General features: G+C 59.5%; 8 protein-coding genes across 8 annotated transcripts; 4 read left to right on the top strand and 4 right to left on the bottom strand.

The window, feature by feature from the left end:
* Nucleotides 1-21: 21 nt before the first annotated feature.
* BDZ90DRAFT_231759 (PLC-like phosphodiesterase) lies at nucleotides 22-3,839 on the top strand. The gene has a single exon (XM_025505984.1). It carries the CDS (start codon nucleotides 106-108, stop codon nucleotides 3,769-3,771), a length of 3,666 nt encoding a protein of 1,221 aa, XP_025362599.1. The 5' UTR covers nucleotides 22-105; the 3' UTR covers nucleotides 3,772-3,839.
* A 101-nt stretch (nucleotides 3,840-3,940) lies between these two features.
* Nucleotides 3,941-8,764, top strand: BDZ90DRAFT_279127 (hypothetical protein). The gene is made up of 3 exons (XM_025509151.1): nucleotides 3,941-4,535; nucleotides 4,613-7,971; nucleotides 8,045-8,764. The coding sequence occupies exons 1-3, from the start codon at nucleotides 4,218-4,220 to the stop codon at nucleotides 8,697-8,699; spliced, it is 4,332 nt and encodes a 1,443-aa protein (XP_025362598.1). The 5' UTR covers nucleotides 3,941-4,217; the 3' UTR covers nucleotides 8,700-8,764.
* A 610-nt stretch (nucleotides 8,765-9,374) lies between these two features.
* On the top strand, nucleotides 9,375-11,515 carry BDZ90DRAFT_231757 (translation elongation factor 1 alpha). Its single transcript, XM_025505983.1, has 5 exons — nucleotides 9,375-9,409; nucleotides 9,623-9,644; nucleotides 9,730-9,809; nucleotides 9,877-10,983; nucleotides 11,084-11,515. Exons 1-5 carry the CDS (start codon nucleotides 9,389-9,391, stop codon nucleotides 11,243-11,245), a joined length of 1,392 nt encoding a protein of 463 aa, XP_025362597.1. The 5' UTR covers nucleotides 9,375-9,388; the 3' UTR covers nucleotides 11,246-11,515.
* BDZ90DRAFT_158846 (hypothetical protein) lies at nucleotides 11,266-11,946 on the bottom strand. Its single transcript, XM_025503597.1, has one exon. The coding sequence runs from the start codon at nucleotides 11,695-11,697 to the stop codon at nucleotides 11,356-11,358; it is 342 nt and encodes a 113-aa protein (XP_025362596.1). The 5' UTR covers nucleotides 11,698-11,946; the 3' UTR covers nucleotides 11,266-11,355.
* Nucleotides 11,947-11,961: 15 nt separating this feature from the next.
* BDZ90DRAFT_231756 (hypothetical protein) lies at nucleotides 11,962-14,364 on the bottom strand. Its single transcript, XM_025505982.1, has 2 exons — nucleotides 14,240-14,364; nucleotides 11,962-14,147 (listed from the first exon to the last, which is right to left on the bottom strand). The coding sequence occupies exons 1-2, from the start codon at nucleotides 14,241-14,243 to the stop codon at nucleotides 12,241-12,243; spliced, it is 1,911 nt and encodes a 636-aa protein (XP_025362595.1). The 5' UTR covers nucleotides 14,244-14,364; the 3' UTR covers nucleotides 11,962-12,240.
* An 818-nt stretch (nucleotides 14,365-15,182) lies between these two features.
* BDZ90DRAFT_158972 (putative Rpc11-DNA-directed RNA polymerase III subunit C11) lies at nucleotides 15,183-16,216 on the top strand. Its single transcript, XM_025503598.1, has 3 exons — nucleotides 15,183-15,189; nucleotides 15,454-15,864; nucleotides 15,939-16,216. The coding sequence occupies exons 2-3, from the start codon at nucleotides 15,594-15,596 to the stop codon at nucleotides 15,995-15,997; spliced, it is 330 nt and encodes a 109-aa protein (XP_025362594.1). The 5' UTR covers nucleotides 15,183-15,189; nucleotides 15,454-15,593; the 3' UTR covers nucleotides 15,998-16,216.
* Nucleotides 16,217-17,306: 1,090 nt separating this feature from the next.
* Nucleotides 17,307-17,696, bottom strand: BDZ90DRAFT_226776 (barwin-like endoglucanase; the record flags this gene model as incomplete). The annotated part of the gene is made up of 1 exon (XM_025504723.1): nucleotides 17,307-17,696. One exon carries the CDS (start codon nucleotides 17,694-17,696, stop codon nucleotides 17,307-17,309), a length of 390 nt encoding a protein of 129 aa, XP_025362593.1.
* Nucleotides 17,697-20,245: 2,549 nt separating this feature from the next.
* On the bottom strand, nucleotides 20,246-22,220 carry BDZ90DRAFT_159104 (hypothetical protein). Its single transcript, XM_025503599.1, has one exon. It carries the CDS (start codon nucleotides 21,996-21,998, stop codon nucleotides 20,622-20,624), a length of 1,377 nt encoding a protein of 458 aa, XP_025362592.1. The 5' UTR covers nucleotides 21,999-22,220; the 3' UTR covers nucleotides 20,246-20,621.
* Between the last annotated feature and the right edge of the window lie 13 nt (nucleotides 22,221-22,233).

Raw genomic sequence — 22,233 nt, 5'->3', positions numbered from 1 at the left:
CTTGGACCTCCAGCTTTCAGTCTTTTGGACACTGCCCGCTCCTTCAGTTGCTCTTCATTCTCACACCCTCGTTCAGCTCAGCCAACAATGTCATAGCCAGCCCAGATGACTGGAGAGAAACACTCGGCAAGCTGGCTCTCCAATCTCTTCGGCGGTAGCGGGCGCAGTGCTCAGCGTCTTTCTGAGACCGCCTCGCACCAGCAGGAACACAATGATGCTGCTCAGCGCCATCGTCGTCGAGTGAGCGATGTCTCCCAAAGTACGTCAAGTACGTCAGGGCCAACTGGCGTCAGCACCGCACCATCGCGACCGATTCCTGTGAGGAGGGCGACAAGTGATGAAGCCTCGCCATCGCACAGCGGCAGCCCGCAAAGCCTCGGTCGCTCCGTCGGACAGACGCTGGCTAGCATACAGTCAGCGTACGTTCTGAGGCGACAAGCTAGCCAGACATTCAAGGAGATGCAGTCCAAAGATGGCGAGCTCGCTACGAGTGAAGCCTCCAACTCAGCGCCCAACGAGCGGCCGTCATCTTCCCTCAGCCGCGCCAGCTCTTATGAAGGCGGCAACCCCGCTTCGTCACCACCCTCGAGCACCTCGAGCCTTCCACAAGACTCACCGGGCCTCGCAGCACTAGATGTATCCACTTCCCTGCAAGATGGCGAGTCTATGCTCAAAGTCACCCATAAAAAGGTCATGCAGCGCATCCTTCGACTCGACGCCGATCGAGGACAGATCCTCTGGGCGAGCAAGAAGGGCAACAAGATCAACCTCGAGGCCATCAGGGAGGTTCGCATTGGCGCACTTGGGGCTTCCTTCCGTATCTCGCTCAACATTTCGGCTGCACATGAGCCGCGATGGATCTCTATCATCTACCAGCAGGGCGCAGCGTACAAGAGTCTGCACCTCATCGCTCTATCGGATGAGTCGCTGCAGCGCTGGCGCGATACCCTGGAGAAGCTGCAAAGTCTGCGCAAGCAGTTGTTGGGTGGACTCGGGATGCTAGAGCAGCGAAACGCTCTTTGGCTGCGGCAGAACTGGCGTATCGCTGATTCATCTTGTGACGATAAGCTGGATTTCAACGAGGTCGTCCGACTCTGCCGTCGCCTGGGTATTGAGTCTAACGCGGTCGACCTCCGCAGAAGCTTTGATGCTGCTGATTGGCAGAAACGCGGCTACCTCGACTTTCAGGACTTCCAGCGCTTCGTCGCCGTGCTCAAAAGGAGGCCAGAGATCGAGGATATCTTCCTCACTTGGGCAGACACAGAGACGCTTAGCCCTCAACCGGTCGAAGCGACCTCGGCTCAATGTGCGCCAGAAGAACCTCAGCCATCGAGCGGCATCGCCTCCAAGGCCATGTCTCTTGAAGCCTTCGGCACTTTCATTACACAAGAGCAGCGCCAGCATGATCATGCTTCAGACTGGACAGCCTCGACCTTCAGCAAGTACTCGAGCCGACAGGGCGACAAGAGCTTGATGTTACTCGAGGGCTTTGCCAATTTTCTACAGTCTTCCGAGAATATCGTGCTGAGAGATGCTACGATGGTCGTACCAAATAGCGACACCGGCGCTCAGCCTGCCACGTCATCGTCGCGATCACGAGCCCAAGCAGAGACTGCAGAGCAGCTCCTCGCTGTGCAAACCTCCTCCAGCGCTCATCAGCGAGTGGCACCGCAAGACATGAGCCGCCCCCTCAGCGAGTACTACATCAGCTCAAGCCACAATACCTATCTCGTACGAGGTCAATGGAAGGGCGACAGCACCGTCGAAGGCTACGCGCGGGCACTGCAAGCCGGGGCTCGCTCAGTCGAGCTCGACTGCTGGGATGGGCCGAACGGCCAGCCTCAGATCACTCACGGCCGCACTCTTACCTCCAAGGTGCCTTTTGCGGACGTCGTGGCAACTATCGCAAGGTACGCCTTTGTCGCCTCGCCGTATCCTTTGATCCTCTCCCTCGAAGTGCACGCAGACCTATCGCAGCAAGCAGTCATGGCGAAGATGCTGCGTGAGAAGTTAGGTGCAGCGCTTCTCACAGAGCGAGTTGCTTCGAACGTCGACGACGGGCTCCCCTCACCGGAGATGCTGCGAGGCAAGATCCTCATCAAAGCCAAGAACATCGATGTTACCGATCCAGACCGCTTCATGCGCAGCGACACAACTTCGAGCTCCATCGAAGCTCTTGGAGCAGATGAGGACCCCTCAGCCAGCTCAACAGGCGTGGACACTAATTCAGAATCCGACGGCGGCTTCTTCGCCAACGCTCGCGGCCTGATGCGGTCCGTTGCCGCAGCAGGACATCGCTCCTCGAGCGGGACCAATGGCAACAGCGGCGAAGACGGCAGTTCTCCCTCCTCTGTAGGTTCAGCGCCCTCTGTAGCTGCTGCATCGCGGGGCAAGAAGGTCATGATCGCCCCAGAGTTGGCTTCTCTCCTCGTCTATACGGTCGGCGTCAAGCACCGCGGTTTGAGCAAGAAAGAAGTCTACGCACCAGAGCACATGATCTCACTGAGCGAGCGCACGGCGTTCAAGTACGTGCGTGACCGATCTGGTGCGCGTGAGGATCTCATCAAGCACAATCGCACGCATCTCACGAGGATTTATCCCTCCATGAGCTCCTTGGCTCGACTGCACACGAGTGCAAATTACTTGCCGCACCACATGTGGGCTGTTGGGTGCCAACTAGTTGCGCTCAATTGGCAGACGCTGGACCTGGGCTTCGCGCTCAACCAGGCCTTGTTTACGCGTAATGCTGGCGTCGGATACGTGCGCAAGCCCGAGGCGTTGAGGGTGAAGGAAAAGAAGCGACCCGCGAGATCGTCAATCAGGGTTGTGCTCGAGCTGACTATCGTGTCGGCGCAGCAGCTTCCGCGGATGCGCGACGTCGTGAAGGAAAAGGAGAGAAGCGATGGCGACGTGCTCGACCCGTTTGTAAGTGTATCGCTGTTGACGCCGGAGAGCTGGGGAAGGCAGGAGCAGGGTGAGCAGCAAGCAGGGCTGGCCAGACCAGGGTCTCGCGAAGCGCCTCTGTCCTCGACCGTCAGCACGACGCCAATCAAGCCTGCATCGAACGTAACTCTCCTCAAGAATCGCAGCGACAGCAAACTCGAACCGCTCCTTACCGGCGAAGGAAACAGCCCATCACCTCAGAAATCCCGCAGCGATGCCGGCGGCGGTACACCAACTTTCAGAACAAGCGTCATTAAGGGCAACGGCTTCAGTCCAGTGTGGAACGAAGCGTTCAACATCAGCATCGACGTCCCGGCAGGCGAGTCGGAGCTCCCAGATGTCGAGTCTTCGAGCGATCCTGGGAGAGTCAAGGCTTTGACGCGAGGCTTGCTCGATCTAGCCTTTCTTCGATTTGAGGTGTGCGCGGACGCCACACCTGGAGGCGCAGCGACTGGCAATGGGCCTTCGCCGTCACCATCGAGCTCCCCACTGCCAAATTCGTCGAGCTCCTCCAGCTTGTCTGCAACGATGCCGACAACCGATTCTTCATCTGCAGGCTTGCCCTCATCACCACTTCTCGCCGCACCTCCTCCCGCCTCTCCCTTACTTGCTTCCTCTCACATCGCCCACTCGTCCACATCCCCATCCACCCGATCAACCTCAGCGTCCTTGACATCCCCCATGCCGAGCGGATCCGCACTCGCATCGTATATCCTCTCCCTCGGCGCCATGCGAGAAGGGTACAGGCATATCCCACTCTACGACGGTCAGCTGCAGCAATACCCTTTCAGCACGCTTTTTATCCGTACGAGCCTTCGACTTGCATGACCGAGTCGTGAGCTGCCTATAATGAACATCTGTACTTGTATCGTTACTTTTTCAATTGCAATGCCTTTGATCATTTGAGGTCGCTCACCCGGCGTCGCGCCAGACGGGCACAGGGCGGCTCAAGGAAGGCGGCCAGTTCCGTCTGTCCATCGCATCGTCCCCTTCCGTCCCCTCATTCCAGCATTCACGATCCTCGATCAACCGCGCCTGCTCTTGCACCACTAGATTGAGCAGGACGGGCTTCGTGGTGTCGTATTCTCCTACTTTGTCCTCACATCGGCCTCCTCGTCGCGCAGAAGGACGATCGCCATCAGCCTGCAAGAGGCGCGGACGCCATCTCGTCGCGAACGCGTCGCATGCATCCGCGAGGATCAGTAGCATTGGCATAGCATACAGCCAGCACTTCGCGTACTCCGAAGGTCAACGCAGCCTGATCGCGCAGTATCATGAACCAGCAAGGCTCAGGCGGCAATGCTGGCGGCGGCGGAAGCAACAATGGCTTCCCCGCTGGCATCAACCCTCAAGCCCTCCAAGCTGCCCTCGGCCAGGCGCAGCAACAGCAGCAGCAGGGTCAGTCCCAGATGATGGGAATGGGCGGGTCGATGAACCCGGCGCTGCTCTCGCAGCAGTCCACCCAGGGGATGCCAAACAATATGCCTCAAAGCGCAGGAGGGGGCGGTGGAGGAGGCAACGACGGATCATCATCCCAGCCCAGCATGCTCCCCGCTGGTCTGTCCCCACAGAATGGCATGGCGATGCTTCAGGTGAGCGCCGCGAGGGCTTCGCAATTGGCATAGTATGAATCGCTGATCCATTGCACCCGCTCTCCGCCCCGCTGCAGGCCCTTCGCAGCAACATGGGCAACCTTCAAGCGCAATGGTCAAACGTCAGCTCCCAGCCAGATAGCCCCGCTAAGCAGCAGGAGCAAGGACGCCTGGCCAACGAGATGAGACGGATGAAAGCGATGCATGATCAGCTGGTCAACATGCTGCGCAGTCAGAGCCAGCAAGCTCAAATGGGGAGGTCGCAGCAGGGCTCCCAGCAGCCGCAGACGCCAGCTACTCCTCAGCAGGCCAACGCGCCCACCCCTTCCAGCCAGCAGCAGCCGAATCAGCAACCGAATCAGCAAGGTCAAGGCCAACAACAGAGACCTTCAGCCCAGATGCAGAATCAGTCCTCCTCCGGTCCGATGCCGGGTATGAATCCGTTTGGTCAGGGTGGGATGGGAATGGGCCAAGGGCAAGGCTCGAATCAGAACCAAGGCTTCCCCGGTACACCTGGCTCCGTTGGAGGCGCGAATGGCATGCCCTTTGGCGCCGGTGACATTCCGCAGCATCAGTCGCAGCTGGCGGCGCTGCAGGCTTTTGCCCAGCAACAGCAGCAACGCCAACAGCAATCTCAGTCTCAGCACCATCATCAACAGCAGCAGCAGCAGCGAGGACCTGCTACCCCGCAGAGCGTGCCTTCGTCGAGTCATCAGCAGCAGCAAAGCCAAGGCCTGAATCCCTCAGGACCTCCTCAGCAACAGCAGCAGCAGTCTCAGCCACCAGTCACACCTTCACAGCCCTCCGCTCTTCCTCCCGGTCTGAGCAACCTCTCCCAATTCACCGCGATCATCAGCTCCTTCATGTCGCAGCGCGGCACGCCCTTCCCACCCAACGTCTCCCACACCTTCATTGGCCCCGCTCCAAGCTCAGGCAATAATGGCGGCGACCAAGGCACGCGCAACATTGAGCTCAACGCCCTCTTCGCATCGGTCATAGGGATGGGCGGCTCCGGACGGCTGTCTTCCACTACAGTTCCCGGCGCCTCATCCAATGTGCCGCAGGCTCTGACGGGCTGGATCATCTTGGCTAACAAGCTTGGTCTCGCTGTGGCCAATCCTGATCCGCAAGGGGAGGGAAATAGAGAGCAGGTGCCTACGCCGGCGCAGACACCTGAGAGATTGAGGAATTGGTACAGGGAGCGACTGGCCCCGTTTGAGGAGTGGTGGATGAACAAGTCGAGAGGAGCAGGGCAGCAGAGTGGACAGCCAAGTCCTGCTCCTCAGCCGCAACAGCAGCAGCAGCAGCAAAGACCCGATGGGATGCCTCAGCAGGGGTACCCCGGCCAGCAAATGATGCCCGGTCAGCAGCAGCAGCAGCCGCCACCGCAAGTCCAAATGAATCAGCAGTCTCAGCATCCGCCGCAAACGCAAGGACAGGGCCCTTCAGGCAGCCAAGAAGGCAAGCCAGGGCAGCAGCAACCTGCTCTAAACCCCGCACAACAGCAGATGATCCAGCAGCTCGCTCACCAGCTACAGCGGGGTGTCGCAGAGGGCAAGATCTCGAGCGAGGATGCGAGGAATCGTTTCATGCAGGCACAGGCTGCTATCAGAGGGCAGTCGCAGCAGCAGCAGCAGCAGCAGCAGCAGCAGCAGCAGCAGCAGCAGCCGCAGGGACCTGGCATGATGATGGCTGCCGGTACGCCAGGCGGGCAACAGCAGCCTCCGCCTCAGCCTCAACCTCAAGCGGGACCGTCCAGCGAACCGGCGCAAGCTCCTACCCCCGCAGCGAGCACGACGAGCGAGTCTACGGACCAGAAGGGCAGCTCAGCCAGCAAAAAGCGACCGCGCAAGAGTGGGGGCCAGGCAGCAACGCCTGCTGGTGCTGGCAAAGCAGGCAAGACTTCCACCCCCAAAATGCCAAAGCTGGAAGGGCCGCCAGGAAGTGGAGCCAGCGGAGCAAACGACATGAAACCTCACAGTCGCCAAGGCTCAGTGCAGGCCCCGGGGACGCCAGCTAGCGGTCCCGCAGCCATGCCGCCGCAACCGCCCTCGGCTGCACCTCACCTCACGCCCAAGACGGCAATGAGGATGCTACAGCAGGGCAACCTCAATCCGGCACAACAGGCGGCGGCGCTGGCTGCTGTCAGGGCGGGAAGCGCGCAGACAAATGCGCAGGCGCAGCAGGCTCAAAGGCCACCCAGCTCTGCTGGACCGCAAGGTCAGGCGCCTGACGCTCCTCCGCTCGGTCAGCAGTCGATGGACGGTGGCCCGCCTCACGCTCAGCAGCAAGCGAGACAGCCGTCCGCTCCAGCCCTTCCCCCGCCCGTCGTGCATCCCCCCAACAAGTACAAAGTAGAGTACCTTCCCCTCCGCCGGGATGTGGACACTCACGCGACGTGGAATCTAGATCCCGTCGAAAGTGAGCTCGCCCCTCTCGCTCGAGGCTACGGCAAGCAGCCACGCTCTGTTCGTGAGCTCGGCACAGTGGACATCTCCAGTCTGGTGTTCTCGTTGAAGTCGCGCCTCGAGATTGAGGTGAGCTTTGCGCTCAACCAACTCTTGGTGCTGAGCTCCGGGAGTGGAGTGAGGGCGGATGCGTTTCACGTGAGCTTGGCGCATTGTGGTGACTTGGTGGACGAGCTGGTTGGGTTGCTTGAGAGGTCCGCATTTCAAGAAGCAGGGGAAGATGCCAGTGCATATACCGCCGTCAATGGCGCCGAGCCACCTTCTTTCGACATCGCGGGCCGGTCGACACACGTAGACTGGGTGGCCGATGCCCTGCAGGAGGAAGAAGAGGCAAAGATGTTCAAGCGGGTGAAGCATGGTCGCTCGGGTTCTGCGCCCACTACTGGCGTGCGCGACGGCGAACTCGACACTGCGGGCCTCGACGGTCTCTCTAATGGCTTTTCATACACCACCGCTCTCTTCGCAGAGCGCGAGAAGAGCCGCAAAGCCGATGTGGCACTAACAGTCGTCGACATTTTGCGCAACTTTGCCTCGATGGGTCAGAACGTTGAGCTGCTTGCCGATCATGGCCAGCTGCTGGTGTTGCTGGGAAAGCTGGTTGAAAGGCCGCCGTCAACTGGCAACCGCAGCGAGGACGACAGTGAGGAGGAGCAAAACGCCCGTGCATCGTCGCCACACTCGCACGTCTTTACCACCACCGAGCTCCTTCGAGTACGCAAGGACGTCCTCTTCATCCTATCCAGCATCGCTGGACCTTATCTGCAGCTCGCAGAGCTACCTGTCACAACGGTGGCCTCCCTCTTCGACCTGCTCTGCTCCTTTATGGTCGATGGAGCTGCTATCGAGGAGCTTGCGGGGCTCATCTACGACTATCCACCGGCACCACCGCCGGGTCCGCCGGGCATGCCGCCGCCAATGAGACCTGCCCCTGTGCCGTGGGCCGCCAGAGTGCCGCATTATGCTGAGATGTAAGTTCGCGCGTGGGAAATTGCGAGATTTGGAACGGTTGCTGATCGGCGTTTCCCTCTCTTCTTCTCACAGGGCCCTCGACTCGTTTGCGCGGTTCGCCCAACCCGACTCCAATCGTCGTCTTCTTTCCACTCTCATTCCGGAGTCTACCCTCTACGACCTAGCTCAGACCCTCGTCCGCATGCTACCCTGCAGCGATATCGACTTCAGCCTTTTCAGGACGGAGGCTCGCCTGGCCTACACGGAGCACATCGCCATGTGTCTCTACAATGTAGTGTTCATGGCCTCGAGTCGGCTGAAGGGTAAGCTGCGAAACGGGACGGCTGGCTGGGTCGGGAGTGTATGGAGGGTGATTAAGCGCACCGCGAGACAGGGAGGTCAGGCGGCTGGCGGTGGTTCTGGTGGTGGTGGACCAGATGGGCAGAACTTTACGCAGAACCCGTTCAGCTGTCTCATCTACCGAATGGTAGAGACGCTCAAGCTTGTAGACGAGGCGAAGGATATGTTTGACCAGCATCCCTCTCTGGCATTCGCTGGTCAAGAGGATGATGGCGGTCCGGGTGCGATGGGAGCGGGTAGTCCTGGAGAGGACGCTCGGACCAGAGGTGGTGGGGGGGCGAAGGCTCCTTTGCTCGCGCTGGAGGAGATGGAGGTGGTGAACCTGCTCGCTACGCCTGGGCTGGATGCGGTGCTTGTTGGGCATTTGAGTAGTATGATCGCGGTGTGAGCGGAACTGTCACAGTGCAAAAGCGAGAATGTACATCCAGTGAGCGTATGAGCCACGGCGTCGGGCGTGAAGCATAGATGGCGTGACAGCTGGCGGCATGTTCTAGCAGCGGTATGATCTTCGTCGTCTGAATGTGGCACGATCCACGCTGGTTCTCTAGTCAGTCGTCCATCAAGGACCCGTATCTGAGCGGTCATGGCCATCGATGATGTTGGTCGTGGGCGGGTCGACTGCGGCGCGGCGTCATTGGCTGTGACGACCACATGGCTGTTCGGCGGTTTTGCGCACCACGTCAGACCTCTGGTCCAGTGCCGGTTGCTGGCTCGACTCGACTTGGGTGGCGAGAGCCACGAGCGCAAGCGGGCAAGCTGGTTTCGGTCTCCTTCTCCGCCCGGCTGCCTTGCGCCTGGCGCCAGTGTCTGGCGACTCGACTCTGTGTGCGCTCGCTGCTCGCTGAGCACATTGAGGCGGCCGCCCGGTTGGCCGCCCGACACGACAGCCCTCTCGCCCACGCCGTGCGTTCTTGCAGCAAGGCTTGGTTTTTTTGTGTCGCTGCGAAGAGCGAAGAGAGAGCAGAGCGCGCGCTGCTGGCGGCCAGCGATTTCGAGACACAAAGGGCGACCGATGCTGCGAACGACTTCTTCTCTTCTCCTCATCGTTAGATCTCTACACTCACTACACTACACAAAATGGGAAAGGACAAGCTCCACGTGAGTAGCACGATGGCTCAGCGATGATCACCTCTTGCCATCGTGGAGAAGATGCTGCGTTCCTGCTCTGCTGGCTACCATTGCCTGCAGCGAATCATGCGTGGATTCTACTCTGCGATGGGGGAGAGGTGCTGTTGCTGCGAAGCCTTTGGCAGCGGTCACGATGGCTGACCATCGATACGCTCGCTCTACTCCCTCCTCTGTACCTCCCAGGTTAACGTCGTCGTCATCGGACGTGAGTAGCACTCGTGGCTACCGCTTCTCCCCTCTCGAGCACGCAGCCTGACCTCCTCTTCCCCTTTCCCTTCTCGTCCCCTCAGACGTCGACTCCGGCAAGTCGACCACCACCGGTCACTTGATCTACAAGTGCGGAGGTATTGACAAGCGTACCATCGAGAAGGTGAGTCGTGCGCTTCTCGCCACCGTATATGCGCCTGACACACCCCCCCGTCCCTCTCTCTGCGCAGTTCGAGAAGGAGGCTGCTGAGCTCGGCAAGGGTTCCTTCAAGTACGCCTGGGTGCTCGACAAGCTCAAGGCTGAGCGTGAGCGTGGTATCACCATCGACATCGCCCTCTGGAAGTTCGAGACCCCCAAGTACCAGATCACCGTCATTGACGCCCCTGGCCACCGTGACTTCATCAAGAACATGATCACCGGTACCTCGCAGGCTGACTGCGCCATCCTCATCATTGCCGGTGGTACCGGTGAGTTCGAGGCTGGTATCTCCAAGGATGGCCAGACCCGCGAGCACGCTCTCCTCTCGTTCACCCTCGGTGTGCGTCAGCTCATCGTTGCCGTCAACAAGATGGACACCACCAAGTGGTCCGAGGACCGCTTCAACGAGATCGTCAAGGAGACGTCCACCTTCATCAAGAAGGTCGGCTACAACCCCAAGACGGTCGCTTTCGTCCCCATCTCCGGCTGGCACGGTGACAACATGATCGAGGCCACCACCAACATGCCCTGGTACAAGGGATGGGAGAAGGAGACCAAGGCTGGCAAGTCCACGGGCAAGACGCTCCTCGAGGCCATCGACGCCATTGAGCCCCCCACTCGCCCCACCGACAAGCCCCTCCGTCTTCCCCTCCAGGACGTCTACAAGATCGGTGGTATCGGCACGGTCCCCGTCGGCCGTGTCGAGACCGGTGTCATCAAGCCCGGTATGGTTGTCACCTTTGCCCCCTCGAACGTCACCACTGAGGTCAAGTCCGTCGAGATGCACCACGAGCAGCTCTCCGAGGGTCTTCCCGGTGACAACGTCGGCTTCAACGTCAAGAACGTTTCCGTCAAGGACATCCGTCGTGGTAACGTTGCCGGTGACTCCAAGAACTCGCCCCCCACCGAGGCCGCTTCGTTCAACGCTCAGGTCATCGTCATGAACCACCCTGGCCAGATCGGCGCTGGTTACGCACCGGTCCTCGACTGCCACACGGCCCACATTGCCTGCAAGTTCGCCGAGCTCACCACCAAGATTGACCGCCGTACCGGCAAGTCCGTCGAGGACAACCCCAAGTTCATCAAGTCTGGTGACGCCGCCATGGTCAAGATGATTCCCTCCAAGCCCATGTGTGTCGTGAGTACTCAGAGACGCGAGAGAGTTGTTTTTGCGTGTTTTTGCGTTTTTCGGCGCTAACAGCTTAATCTGACCCCCTCGGACGATCGCGCCAACGCAGGAGGCCTTTACGGACTTCCCCCCCCTTGGCCGTTTCGCCGTCAGGGACATGCGTCAGACCGTTGCTGTGGGCGTTATTAAGAGCGTCGAGGCAGCTGTTGGAGGAAAGGGTAAGGTCACTAAGGCTGCCGAGAAGGCTGGGAAGGCTGCTGGCAAGAAGTAAGGGCGTTTCTGCGCTTGTCTCCTTGACAAATCGGTGGGATTTGGATTGTGGAGTGTGGGGGAATCGTGTAGCTACCTCTCTTTGCTGTAGTAGTCGTCGTCTTGTCCTCATCACCACCTCTGGTGTGTGTTGCTAGATAGACTGCTCCTACCGTAGACGGGCGACGCGTCCTCCTTCTCCCTCCTTCCTCGCCTAAAACCCTTTTCGCCCGCGAAGATCGAGCCGCGGAGTGTGCTCGACAAAATCTCAATTCTTCTCTTCTCCTTCCAATCCATCATCATCATCATCATCATTATCAACAACAACAACAATCGTGACATGAGTGAGCGTCTGACATCGCAGCATGTGAGGAAGTGGTCGTTAGCGCGAAAGGGCAAGGTGAGCGCGGAAGGAATGGAGCGCGGAGAGAGCGGAGCGGGTGCGTCGACGCTCGTGCCGTGATGGGCATGCATTCAGTCAGACAAAGACAACAGCAACGTCGACGGCTTGCCACCACTTCTTCAAATCTGCTGGTGCTGATCGCATCGAGGAAACGATACCCGCTTAAACGCCTGTCTCCCCTCGACTTCTTCGAGCAAAGCGTCAACGCTTGTCATGCCAGCCTCTAGCCACCGGCTCACCTCGCCGCCCGACAACCTCTCACATAGACGCGACGATCAGCGCGGCCGTCTTCTGCACGACTCATCAAGCACAAGTCACTCGCGCGAAGGATTCAAAACGCAAAGTCAATCGATTCAACTATTCGAAACGAAAAGGCCAATCCCGACTGAGTCGCAGACCTGTGAGCGCGCGCGTGTGTGTGCCGCGATAGAAGTAGAGGCAGGGCGATAGACAGATAGGACGGAAGAGAGCTGGTAGGGGCCGCGCGTGTCGTAACGCGGTAGCAGCGATGGAGGTGGGAAGCCGTAGTCAAAGAGGGAATGAACAGATGGGACAAGGTGCGAGCGCCAATAGCTGGGCAGACGGCCGAGGGCAAGGCTGCGTAGGGCGACTGCCTACGACGTCACGCGATTGTCGCTGCTCTTCTTCCTGGAGAAGCGGCCGAAGATGGATCCACTCCTGCCCACGCTGGCCCCACCGGCACCCGGGCTCGTAGGGCTGGCTCCACCGCTGCTACTGCGGCCTCGAGCCATATCAGCCGCATCCTCGGGCGGAGAGAGATAGGTGTTGCTGACTTGCACAGCGTCCACGTACCCGTAACCCGCACCGCTGCCTGTCGAGCCTGGCGTTACGCTCCCGCCATTGCCGTAGCCGGACCCACCAGATCCAGAGCCGTTGCCCTGACCCTGGAAAGAGATGGACCTCATTTGCTCCTCCCTCGTAGCCTTGCGCGTTCCACTACGTCCCAAGCTACCCGACCCGCTCATATCTCGCACTCCGTTGCCTTGCCCAACCTCGAACACAGGAGAAGACGGAGAATGCTTGTGCGCTCGCGCGGCAGCAGCAGCCTGCTGACGACGCCCAGAGAGCTCAAGCACCTCATCGTCTGGCGGAGGCACATTGCCGTACTGTCGGGCGGCCTTGATCCTCTTCACCAGCGACTTGCTACGTTTCGGTGCACCCTCCCTTGCTTCTCCGCCACTCCCACCTCCGCCTGGGCTCCCACCGCCGCCCAGACGATCGTAGTCCGGCTCAGGGAAAGGACTGACGCCACCAATGTCTCCAGCAGCCTCTGCCGCTTCACGTCGACGCTGCTCCGCCGTCTTGCCAGTCATGACCGACTCCATGTCCAGGACGGAGCTAGCTGCTGAAGGAGGACCGTCTCGGGATGATTTGGCATGACCGTAGGGGCTGAGACCCTTGCCTCCATTTCTGCCATTGCTTCCATTCGCTGCACTGTTCGCGCCCGAGGCCTTGCGAGGCTTGCTGGACGCGGCAGCCGGCTGGGCAAAGTCCTGCCAAGGCTCTGAGCTGACGCCCCACACGTCGGCCATAGGGTTCGAGGCCTTCTTGGGGGATTGGTTGTAGTAGCCGCGACTGGGCTGGTAGCGTCGGTCTGCGTCTGCGTCGCCGTCGGTAGAGGAGAGCTCCGTCGCCGAGTCGTTGAGATTGACGCCGTTGCCGGCTGTCGAAGTCGTCATGGCACTGGCGTTTCGTCCAGTCTGGGAGAGGGTGGGGACCACGCCTAGAGGGGCCGTGGCGCTACGTGATCGGCCGCCGGACATGTCTGGGCGTCGTGCGCCATCCTTGACGTCTTCGTCGTGGAGGTCCATCTTCTGCAAGGTAGACGCAGCCAAGGGGCTAAGCCCTCGACGGCTGCCACTGCCTCCTCCAGCGGAGGCGGCCCTCTGCTGCTGTTGCTGCTGTCGCTCCGAGATGGACAACCCTGTCATCTGGTCGATATTGGGGTCGAAAGCATTCACGGGAGCCTTCTTGGAGGAACGGTTGGCGTGCGGAGTGCAGGCATCGTAGGGCGAATCGTGGTGGAACATCGTCTGGCCGTGGATACCGCTGATGTCCAGCTGGTCAATGATGTCCATGCGACTATTCATCGTCTTGCTGCGGCCGACGCCCTTGTTCTTCTCCTCTGCCTGACGACGACGTCGTGCTTCACGCTCTTCGGTCGTTTGGCGGCGAAAGGCATTTGCGAATCGGCCGGCCATTCCACCGCCGCCTCCCCCTCCTGAGGACTTGGACGGGGGAAGGGGCTTGCCGTCCGTAGGCACGGGAGGAGCAAGAGGGTCGGACATGATGTCGTTGTGGTGGTTCGTGGGGTGTGAGTCGAGATTGCTTGTGGGTGTGGCTCCAGCAAAGGCGGCTGAGCGATCTGCTGCGCGGCTACTGGCGTTGTTTTGAGATGATTTGGTGGGAGTGACCTGAATCACGCCGTCAAGGGCTGCTAAGAGGTTGTTGTGTGACGCTGACCTGGCTTGATGGGTTGGCCTTCGTGTTTGTGTCGTAGCTGTGCGTGAAGAAGAGTGGTGTGGCAGATACGTGAGTGTATGCACCTTTGTGGCGTCAAAGAGAGGACCGAGCGTGAATTCTCCTACTCACCCATTCGCGGGTGAAGGCGGTCAAGTGAGATGAAGGCGAGGGAAGAGTGGCAAGAGAGAGGAGGGCGGGTGTGTTGATAGGAGGGAAAGGATGAATGTGGAAAGGAAAAGGCGTTGCCGTTGTCCCCGCCCTCTCAGCTTTGACGTCGTCGTGCTCGAGCGAGGTTAGGTCGCCGCGAGGAGAGGTGGCCAGCCAAGTGGGTGACAGTGGCAGTACGACGAAGCCAGGCAGGCAGGCAGGCGCCTCCTAGCCCAGCCTCAGCCTGCTCGTCGCTGCCCCCTCCCCCACGTCGCCTGTCCGTCGACTCTCAACGTCGCACAGCAATTCCTGCGAGTCGACGACGCTCTGGGCGCGCGAGCACACGAGAGCAACACAGGCAGTGGCCAAGTGCCTGGGCCCCCCGTCCCAACGAGGAGAGCAGCGAGCAGCAGTCATCGAGCAGTCAGTGGGGGATACCCCTCTCTCAAACGTTGGACGGTTGGTGGCCATCAAGCCGTAGAGCAGTCAGAGAAAACCCAAATGCAGCAGTCGAAGGCTGGAAAAGAACAAGGACGGCTTTTGACTAGGTCATGGAAGCATCTGTCGAGGTCAAGAGCGCAATTCAGTGCAGCAAGGTCGGGGCGAGAGTCGTGGCTCTCGCCTTGGCCGACGTGTAGGTCGAGTGAGGGATGCAGCCTTGACAGCGACAGCTATCAGCGCCTCGCACATGGAGGACGAGATTACTACTCGTCGACGCCTCCAAGCTCGGTCCCAAGCTGGCAAGCTGGCCAACGATACAATGCCATGCACTCGTAGGCGTCAAGTCGGAACGGGGGCAAAGGGCGTCAAAAGTTGTCCGCCCACGGCGTCGGCCCACGGCAGCAGTCCGCACTGTGAGCTTTTTGACTTGATCCTTCTTTGACGTCCCTCTTCGCGTTACGACCACCACCCACATCGTCGTCAGAAGGAAGGTGAGCATTCAACAAGAACTTCGCGCTGGCACGACGGCAATGACGATCGCGCATGGAAAGGCTCGTAACTGAGCTAGCGCTCCTCATAACTGGCACCTCTTAATTGCAGTCCTTCACCCGCTCTTCACCTCTTGACAAAGAGGCGCATCAGCGCGCGTTGGACGATGCTTTCAACTTTCTGTCCGAGCCGTCAGCCACGCGCATAGATCCAAGAGGAGGAGCGAATATCGCTGACGATGCAAACCTCTCCTCTTCGTCGCGCAGGAAGCAGTCTCGTCCCTAGCAGCTGTGGCCTCCCCGTCCTCCTCTCACTCATGGCCTCGTGACCACAGCTCCAATCGCCTTTCCATACGGCGCCTTCCCCCCCATCACTCGAGCTCTGACCGGCCTGGTTCTCGCCCAATATGCTCTTCTGCCCCACCTGCGCCAACATTCTCCTCATAGCGCGCAATGACATGGGCCAAAATGAGTGGGCGTGCTCGACCTGCCCCTACCATTTCCCCATCCAAAAGCAAATGACATCCCGCACCAAGCTCAAGCGCAAGGAAGTCGACGACGTCATGGGTGGAGAGGAGAGCTGGAAGAATGTAGATTCCACCGACGCGCCCTGCCCAAAGTGCGAGAACCCCAAGGCGTACTTTATGCAATTGCAGATTCGCTCTGCGGACGAGCCCAGTGAGTTCGGAGAACGGAACAAGCGGGATGGTATTGTGGCTGGACTAACAATGATCTGCTCCCTCTGCTCTCAGTGACGACCTTCTACCGCTGCACCAACTCGACGTGCTCACACCAATGGAAGGAAGGATAGGTGCTACGCTACGCCACGTCGCCCTCCCTCCCTCCTCGATGCCTCAGAACCGCTCAAGTCACCTTCGCCTTCAACGTGTATCAATACCAGTCAGCCTTCGACCATGATCACCAACGCCTCCCCTTGCCGCCTGCTCTCCTTCCCATCCGCCTTCCCTGCTCCCCATCTCCCTTCCCTTTCCCTCCTCACTTCCCCCTCCCCACTCCTTCCCAATCCCGATGGGTCTTAAGAGCACTGTGCCTTTTCCACTTTCATGAGGAAATGGAGGGAAGTCGGCGCTTCGGCGTCTTCTTCCTATCCCGTGGCCAGCGTTTGAGTCATAGCCCACCAAGATCAAACCTCAGAAGACGGGGAAGAAGAGTCGGTTGCAGTTCGAAGGAGTCGGCCAGCGTTGCAGGCGTGCCCTCGTAGTTCGCATTGTTGGAGCTGCCCACCAGTTAAAATTTATCGCCTCTCGCGATCCTTCTGTGCGGCAGGGCTGCCAACGGCTCCTCTGGAGCTGGAAGCGCCCGCGCTGTCAGGAGGCGAGGAGGAGGAGGATGCTGTGCGACGGGAGGGCAGCGGCGATAATGATGACGAGCAACGATGTTGGCCTTTTCATCTTCGCAAGCCGCTCTCTGGAGGTTGCGTTTTGCCCTCTTCTTTTCCTCCCTGCGAAGCCACTCCCTCGCGGCAAGCTGGTGCGCGTGAGCGCCTGGCGGTAACGCTGCGGGGGGTTGCTGACTCGTGCCAGGGCGACATCTTTGCGATAGAATTGATCTTGACGAGCAATTAACGAAGCAATGAGGGATCATGAGCGCAACTACCCGCCGTTGAATCGTGTTCTCTACGAGAGAGAAGTCTGCTCAAGCTCTCGAGCTCAAGCCGCGTCACGATGCGCTCAGCGGTCCGAGCGGCCTTGAGAAGGATTGAACGCCGAAAAGACGCCGCAGGCCAGAATCGCGAGCACACGAAAGCATGAGTGAGTGAGGAGGAATGAGGGTGAATATACATTTCATCCGTGGACAAGATGATGGTGATGAGCATGAGTGCCGATGTGAGCCCCAGAGAGAGAAGGTGTGTGGTGATGCTACAGAAAGACACTTGGAAGCAAATTGGAGAGCGAGTGTGACTTGCGCGCGTCGACTACGGTGAGGAGCGCTTTTGCAATGAGGGACCGGAGAGAAGGTTGGAGTGAACGTGATGGGAGCGGCGAACTATCGGAGCCATGGGTGAAATACGTGCTAGGATGGAAGCTCTATGTATGGCTAAAGTCGACCTGGCGGGCTTGCCGCTTCTAGCTTGGCGTGCGATAGGGTACTGGAAAGACTTAGGCCATGTTCCAGGTAACGTCGACCATACCCTGGTCCTTGCTGGCGAGCTGAGAGAAGGCAGCAGGGGAGAGGTCGACGGAGTCGCCCGAGACGCAGGTTGGGCACTCGTCGACGACCTTGACCTTGGCCGAGTTGCCGTTGTGGTGAACGGTGATCCACTTGCCGCAGTTGGAGCCGCCGGCGTAGGAGCTGGTAGCGAGCGCCGCGATCATGTCGTTGGCTCCAGACTGCCATCCGCACGCGCCGAGCCCGGGCTCAAAGAAAGTTGCCTTGCCGGACTTGGAGCGAGCCTCAAGGTTGGAGGTGTTGGGGGAGCCAGCGGGGGCGGCGATGGCCGAGGCGCCGGTGAGGGCGAGGGTGAGAGCGAGGGTAGCGAAGGAGCGCATTGTAAGAATGTGTGCGAGTGAGTCGGGTGTGAGTGTGGTGTGAGAGTCTTCTAGACGTGTGAGAGAGGAGAGTGTGTTTGTTGGAAAGAAGGACAATACTCGATCGCCCCCAGTTCTTATACCTTCTCGAGCCTCTTACTCCCCCGCGAGGTCCGACCGCTTCATTGGCAAGCCAATGAGCTTGCTGGAAGTTTTACGATGCCGGGCCAATCAATCTTGCACCTTCGCTCGCTCGCCCTTGCGGCTCTCCTTGAAAGGGGGGGATCACGTACACGCAGCTCGGCCTGCCCGCCTGCCAGCCAATCGACGCTGGTGGGCGTCAGGGACGACAGGCGCAGGCCCTTTGTTTTCTGTTGGGTGAATTAATTTGCAAAGTCTTTGTACGAGGGTCCATGCTCCACTCCGTAAGGCATCGGGCAGTCTGCTTTGCGCGACTGTGGTTCAGCCAGCGGGGGGAGATCAGGTCTCGCAGCTGCCCGTACGTCTGGCCTGCCTGGCGATGACGGGTGCAAGGATCGGCGACGCCAGCCATCGCCGTTCAGGAGTTGTACGAGGGACCGGTACCCTCATTCGCTTCTTTGTTTCTCTTCCGAACGCACGCTCGGTCAACTGAACTCACAAGCTTGCGCCGGCGATGCGTACGAAGAGTGGGTAGAATTCAGACAACGTTGATGCGCCGACGCCGGCCGCACGCACGCCTGTCGCCCGCCCGCTCATCGCCGACCTTCTTCTTCGCGCAGGTACAGGAGCTGCCATCGCTTCGTTTGTTCGTTTGTGCAAGTTTGTTTCGTGTCGGAATCGTTCGTTCACCCTTAACCTGGCTACATTAGACGCCGAAGAGCCTCCGTGAACCCACGGCGTGAGCGCGAGGTTCGAGACACAAGCGAGGAGGTTGGACCCTGGCCGACTCATCTTCTCCGTGTTTCTATTTGCCCTCGGCCCTCTTTGACTTGCTGCTCTTTCAACGTCTTGCCCCGCTTTCTGCCCCGTCGCTAGTTATCCCACTACGGTTCATCCGTCTGATCTGCTCGCTCGGAATTCGCTGAGAAACCACGACGGACAAAAAGCGCCGCGTTCGTGCGGGTGTGCTGTGAAAAGGTCATGTAGCGCCGGAAAGGCAAAATCTAGTCACCGAGCGCAAGAAGATCTCAGTTGTGTGGAGCAGGGACCCCGCTCTGGAACCGAGAATAGACGCAGGAGAACGCCGTAGCGGCCTGTCCCCCCAGCAAGGGGACTAGACCGGCGGGGGCAAAGCCTCCTCCCTCTGCCAGGTGGTCGGTATTCACAAGGGGAGGGGGCAAGGGGGAGGCTCGACGCCATTGTACTGTAGCAATGACAAACGATTGACGCCGCTCGCGATTGATAGGGACGGGCAGCGATCATGAGGTTGCGCCGGTTCCCTACCCGCTCCCACCTCCTCCCCCGGGTTACCCCGTCTGCACCGGCGGCAAGTCGGCCGACGGAAGGATGGGTGGCGCCCTCGTTGCTGCTATTTCAGATCGGGCTCAACTTTGGGGCTCCAGGGGTCACCACTACTGACAAGAAATGAACACCGATGACGGCGGCAAGTAGGAGCGGCATTCGGTTGCCATGATGAAGGGAGCGGGGATGATGGGTATTGTGAGGGATGGGGTCCACCCTACCCCATGAATGGGCGTCAAGATTGTCAGCAGGGCAGGCCCTTTCTGACAAGCTTTGGGCGAAGGAGATCGCGAGGTCATAATTGACCCCTCGCTCTCCATCTCACAACTAGCCGTCAAAGACCTTGATGGGAATTGTTGGGTGAATCAACGTGACACAGGAACGTGCTAGATCGCTGTCGTCTTTGCTGTCTCATTCCGGCGAACAGTCTGGACCGCCGAGACACGAAGAGAGAGAAACGGCTGAGGCTTGGCGAGAGACTCAGAGGAGAGGAGATGTGCTGCAAAAATGCGATCGAATAGAAGTCAAGGCGCGATAGGCGCAAAGGGAGTTGCCGTAATCCACACTTCTTGCTCAGCCTGCGATGGAGATTGCATGTGGTGTCAGTCACGAGAGCCTTCACGAGACACGATGACGGCAACCTCGAGACCCACGTGGATGAAGAGCAGCTGGATGTAGCGAGATCAGTCAAGCGAAGCCAGGAGCAGCCACGGCGATCAGTACGCACTACCACCGCTCACGGCCTCTTTCGCCTGCTGCTCACCTCGTCGAGCCTCACGCCGTTGCGCAAAAGGCGATAGGCGAGGGCGTCAACCAGATCGCCGAGACGAAGGGCCTTGTCGATCCATTGTGGCTCGTCGTCATCCTCGTTGCCGTCCTTCGCAGTCGCGATATTGTCATCGATGGCCGCGTCGGCCTCGCTGTCACCTTGTTGCTGCAGCTGCTGAAGAGGCGGCGTTTGACCCTCAAGCAGGATTGCCTTTGCTAACGTCGGCCTAGCATCTGCCATGACCCACTTGCTCGAACCGTCGCCGGGTCCTTGCACGCTCCACCAAAAAGGAAACAATGTGCGATGGCCCCAAACTGACCTGCAACGCGACGCGACGTGCCATTCATCGTGAGAATGAGTGAATGCCTCTCGCTTGAGCTACCGCTACGTACTCACGTCCACTTGAGCTGATACGGCGTCTTCTTGCCCCTGTGAAGCCACCTTTCGATACCCTTTGCCGTCTTGTGGAATGAATCGAGGAGATCTGCGCCGTCTTGATCTCCGCCTGCCCACGTAAAACTTCCGAGCTCACAGCCGAGTAAACGCTCGATCAGAGTCGCCTCGAGTTCTTGGATTTTGTCATTCTTCATGGCAGGGTCTCTCTCCCATGCAGGAGCTTCGTGGATCGCTCGCACGAGATCGTTGAGTACGAGTCTGGCCGCCCGTCCGCGTAAGGCGTCTCTTGCCGAATGACCATTGGGAACTGCGAGCGACGTAGGAGGCACAGTGGGCGTTCAGCATGGAATTGTCCGATATGGAACCAATCTTGCCTGCTCACGGACTCTGGCACGATACCATTCCAGTATTGCGACTACTGTCTCTTTCGTCTCCTCAAGGAAGAATGACGTAGTGATCTCGGTACCCTCCGCTGTGAGCTGACCGCTGGCATTCAGAGTAATCAAAGCGCTTCTGAATGACTCGGGCAGCGCCTTGAACCGCTTGCCTGTCGTAGTAACACTGCCGTCTATCGTTCGAACAGTGACCAGGTAGTTGGCTTCCGAGTGCTCCCGCGCTGCTTGACTCGAGGAAGCTGCGGACGATCTATCAGCGTCAGTAGGCTTCTTGGCGGAAGAGATCTGTGCTGCACCGTCCGCGACTGCCTCCGAAGCGGCAGAGGAAGACGACCCTGTGCGTGCTCTATCACGAGAGGCCGATCCCTCCTGTGCCGGCGAAGCCACTGGAGGAGCAGCCTCCGCCCAGGCTGCCGTAGCTGCTGCTGCGGCTTCTTCCGCAGATGCAATCGCCCCAGAGGCTGGAGCAGGCGTTGCCGTGGCGGAGATGGGTGAGATGTAGGTAGCTGCTGATGCCTCTTTCGCTTTGGGCCTCATCTCGAGAGGTGCCGGACTTGAGGAAGCTGAGCTGCTGCTGGCGTCTTGAGTGGAGAGATGCCTTACGGCGTCTGCATTGGTTGCAGAGGGGCGGCGCTCGCTTGTGGCCGCAGGAGCTGGGAGAGACGCAGACTGTGCTGGATTGTCGATCTGCAGTCGCTTGCTCGAAGGTGAACTCTGCGAGATAGTATTGCCATCGCGAGGTCTCTTGCCTGGAGTCGAAGTGGTTGCACGGTGATGAATTTGAGCCCTATCCCCCGAAGGCGTGAGGGCAGGCGTGGGCAGCGAGTCTGTACGGCACACAGATGTCTTGAGGGCGACATCTCGTGAAGGGATCTTGTGAACTGGACGATTGCGTCGAGGCGAGCTTTGAGCGCTCCCTGAAGCACTCCTTGTGGTCAATGTGGTAGTTGCTGTCTCAGCCAAGACTGCCTGTCCGGCCGTTGCACCGACGGTAGCAGTTGCCTTAGTCGAACGAGGTGATGCCGACGTCTGTGGCGGTCTGCCTTTAGTTTTCGTCGGGGTTGACTGCTGCTCCATCTTGATCCTCTTGATGTCAGCTGGAGCTCGAGCGCCGCTGATGGTAGCCGGCGCGCTACGAGGTTGCGCGGGCTGAGCGCCACCGATGAAGCGCTCTGGCGTGCAGAGTAAGGGCGGTGGCAGCGACTGCTGTGAAGGTGGAGTTGGTGCACCGTCTAGCAGGGATTGGACAGGCGAAGGAGGTGCGGATCGTAGAGAAGAGGGAGAAGGAGAGGCAGAGGCACGAGTCGTAGCAGGCGACATACGAGGGTCGGGCGGCAGGGAGCCGTATGAGGAAGGAGGGCCCAGACTTGATTGACCGACACAGACGACGACGACGACGACGACGGCTGTAAGTTGGTCGAGGCAAACTAGCAGGTCAGGTCCGTTCGAGATTGGTCGTGATGGTGGGAAGAGAAGCCTCCGACGCACATTCTCCGAGCAATCGCGGCCCGCCGCTCACTTGAAGACTCGTGCGGACGTGGGTGATTGCGAGCAC

This window comes from Jaminaea rosea (assembly GCF_003144245.1).
Source record: "Jaminaea rosea strain MCA 5214 unplaced genomic scaffold BDZ90scaffold_5, whole genome shotgun sequence".
Lineage (NCBI taxonomy): Eukaryota > Fungi > Basidiomycota > Exobasidiomycetes > Microstromatales > Jaminaea > Jaminaea rosea.
The sequence above is the reverse complement of the archived record's forward strand: the minus strand, read 5'-3'. Positions and strand labels throughout refer to the sequence as shown.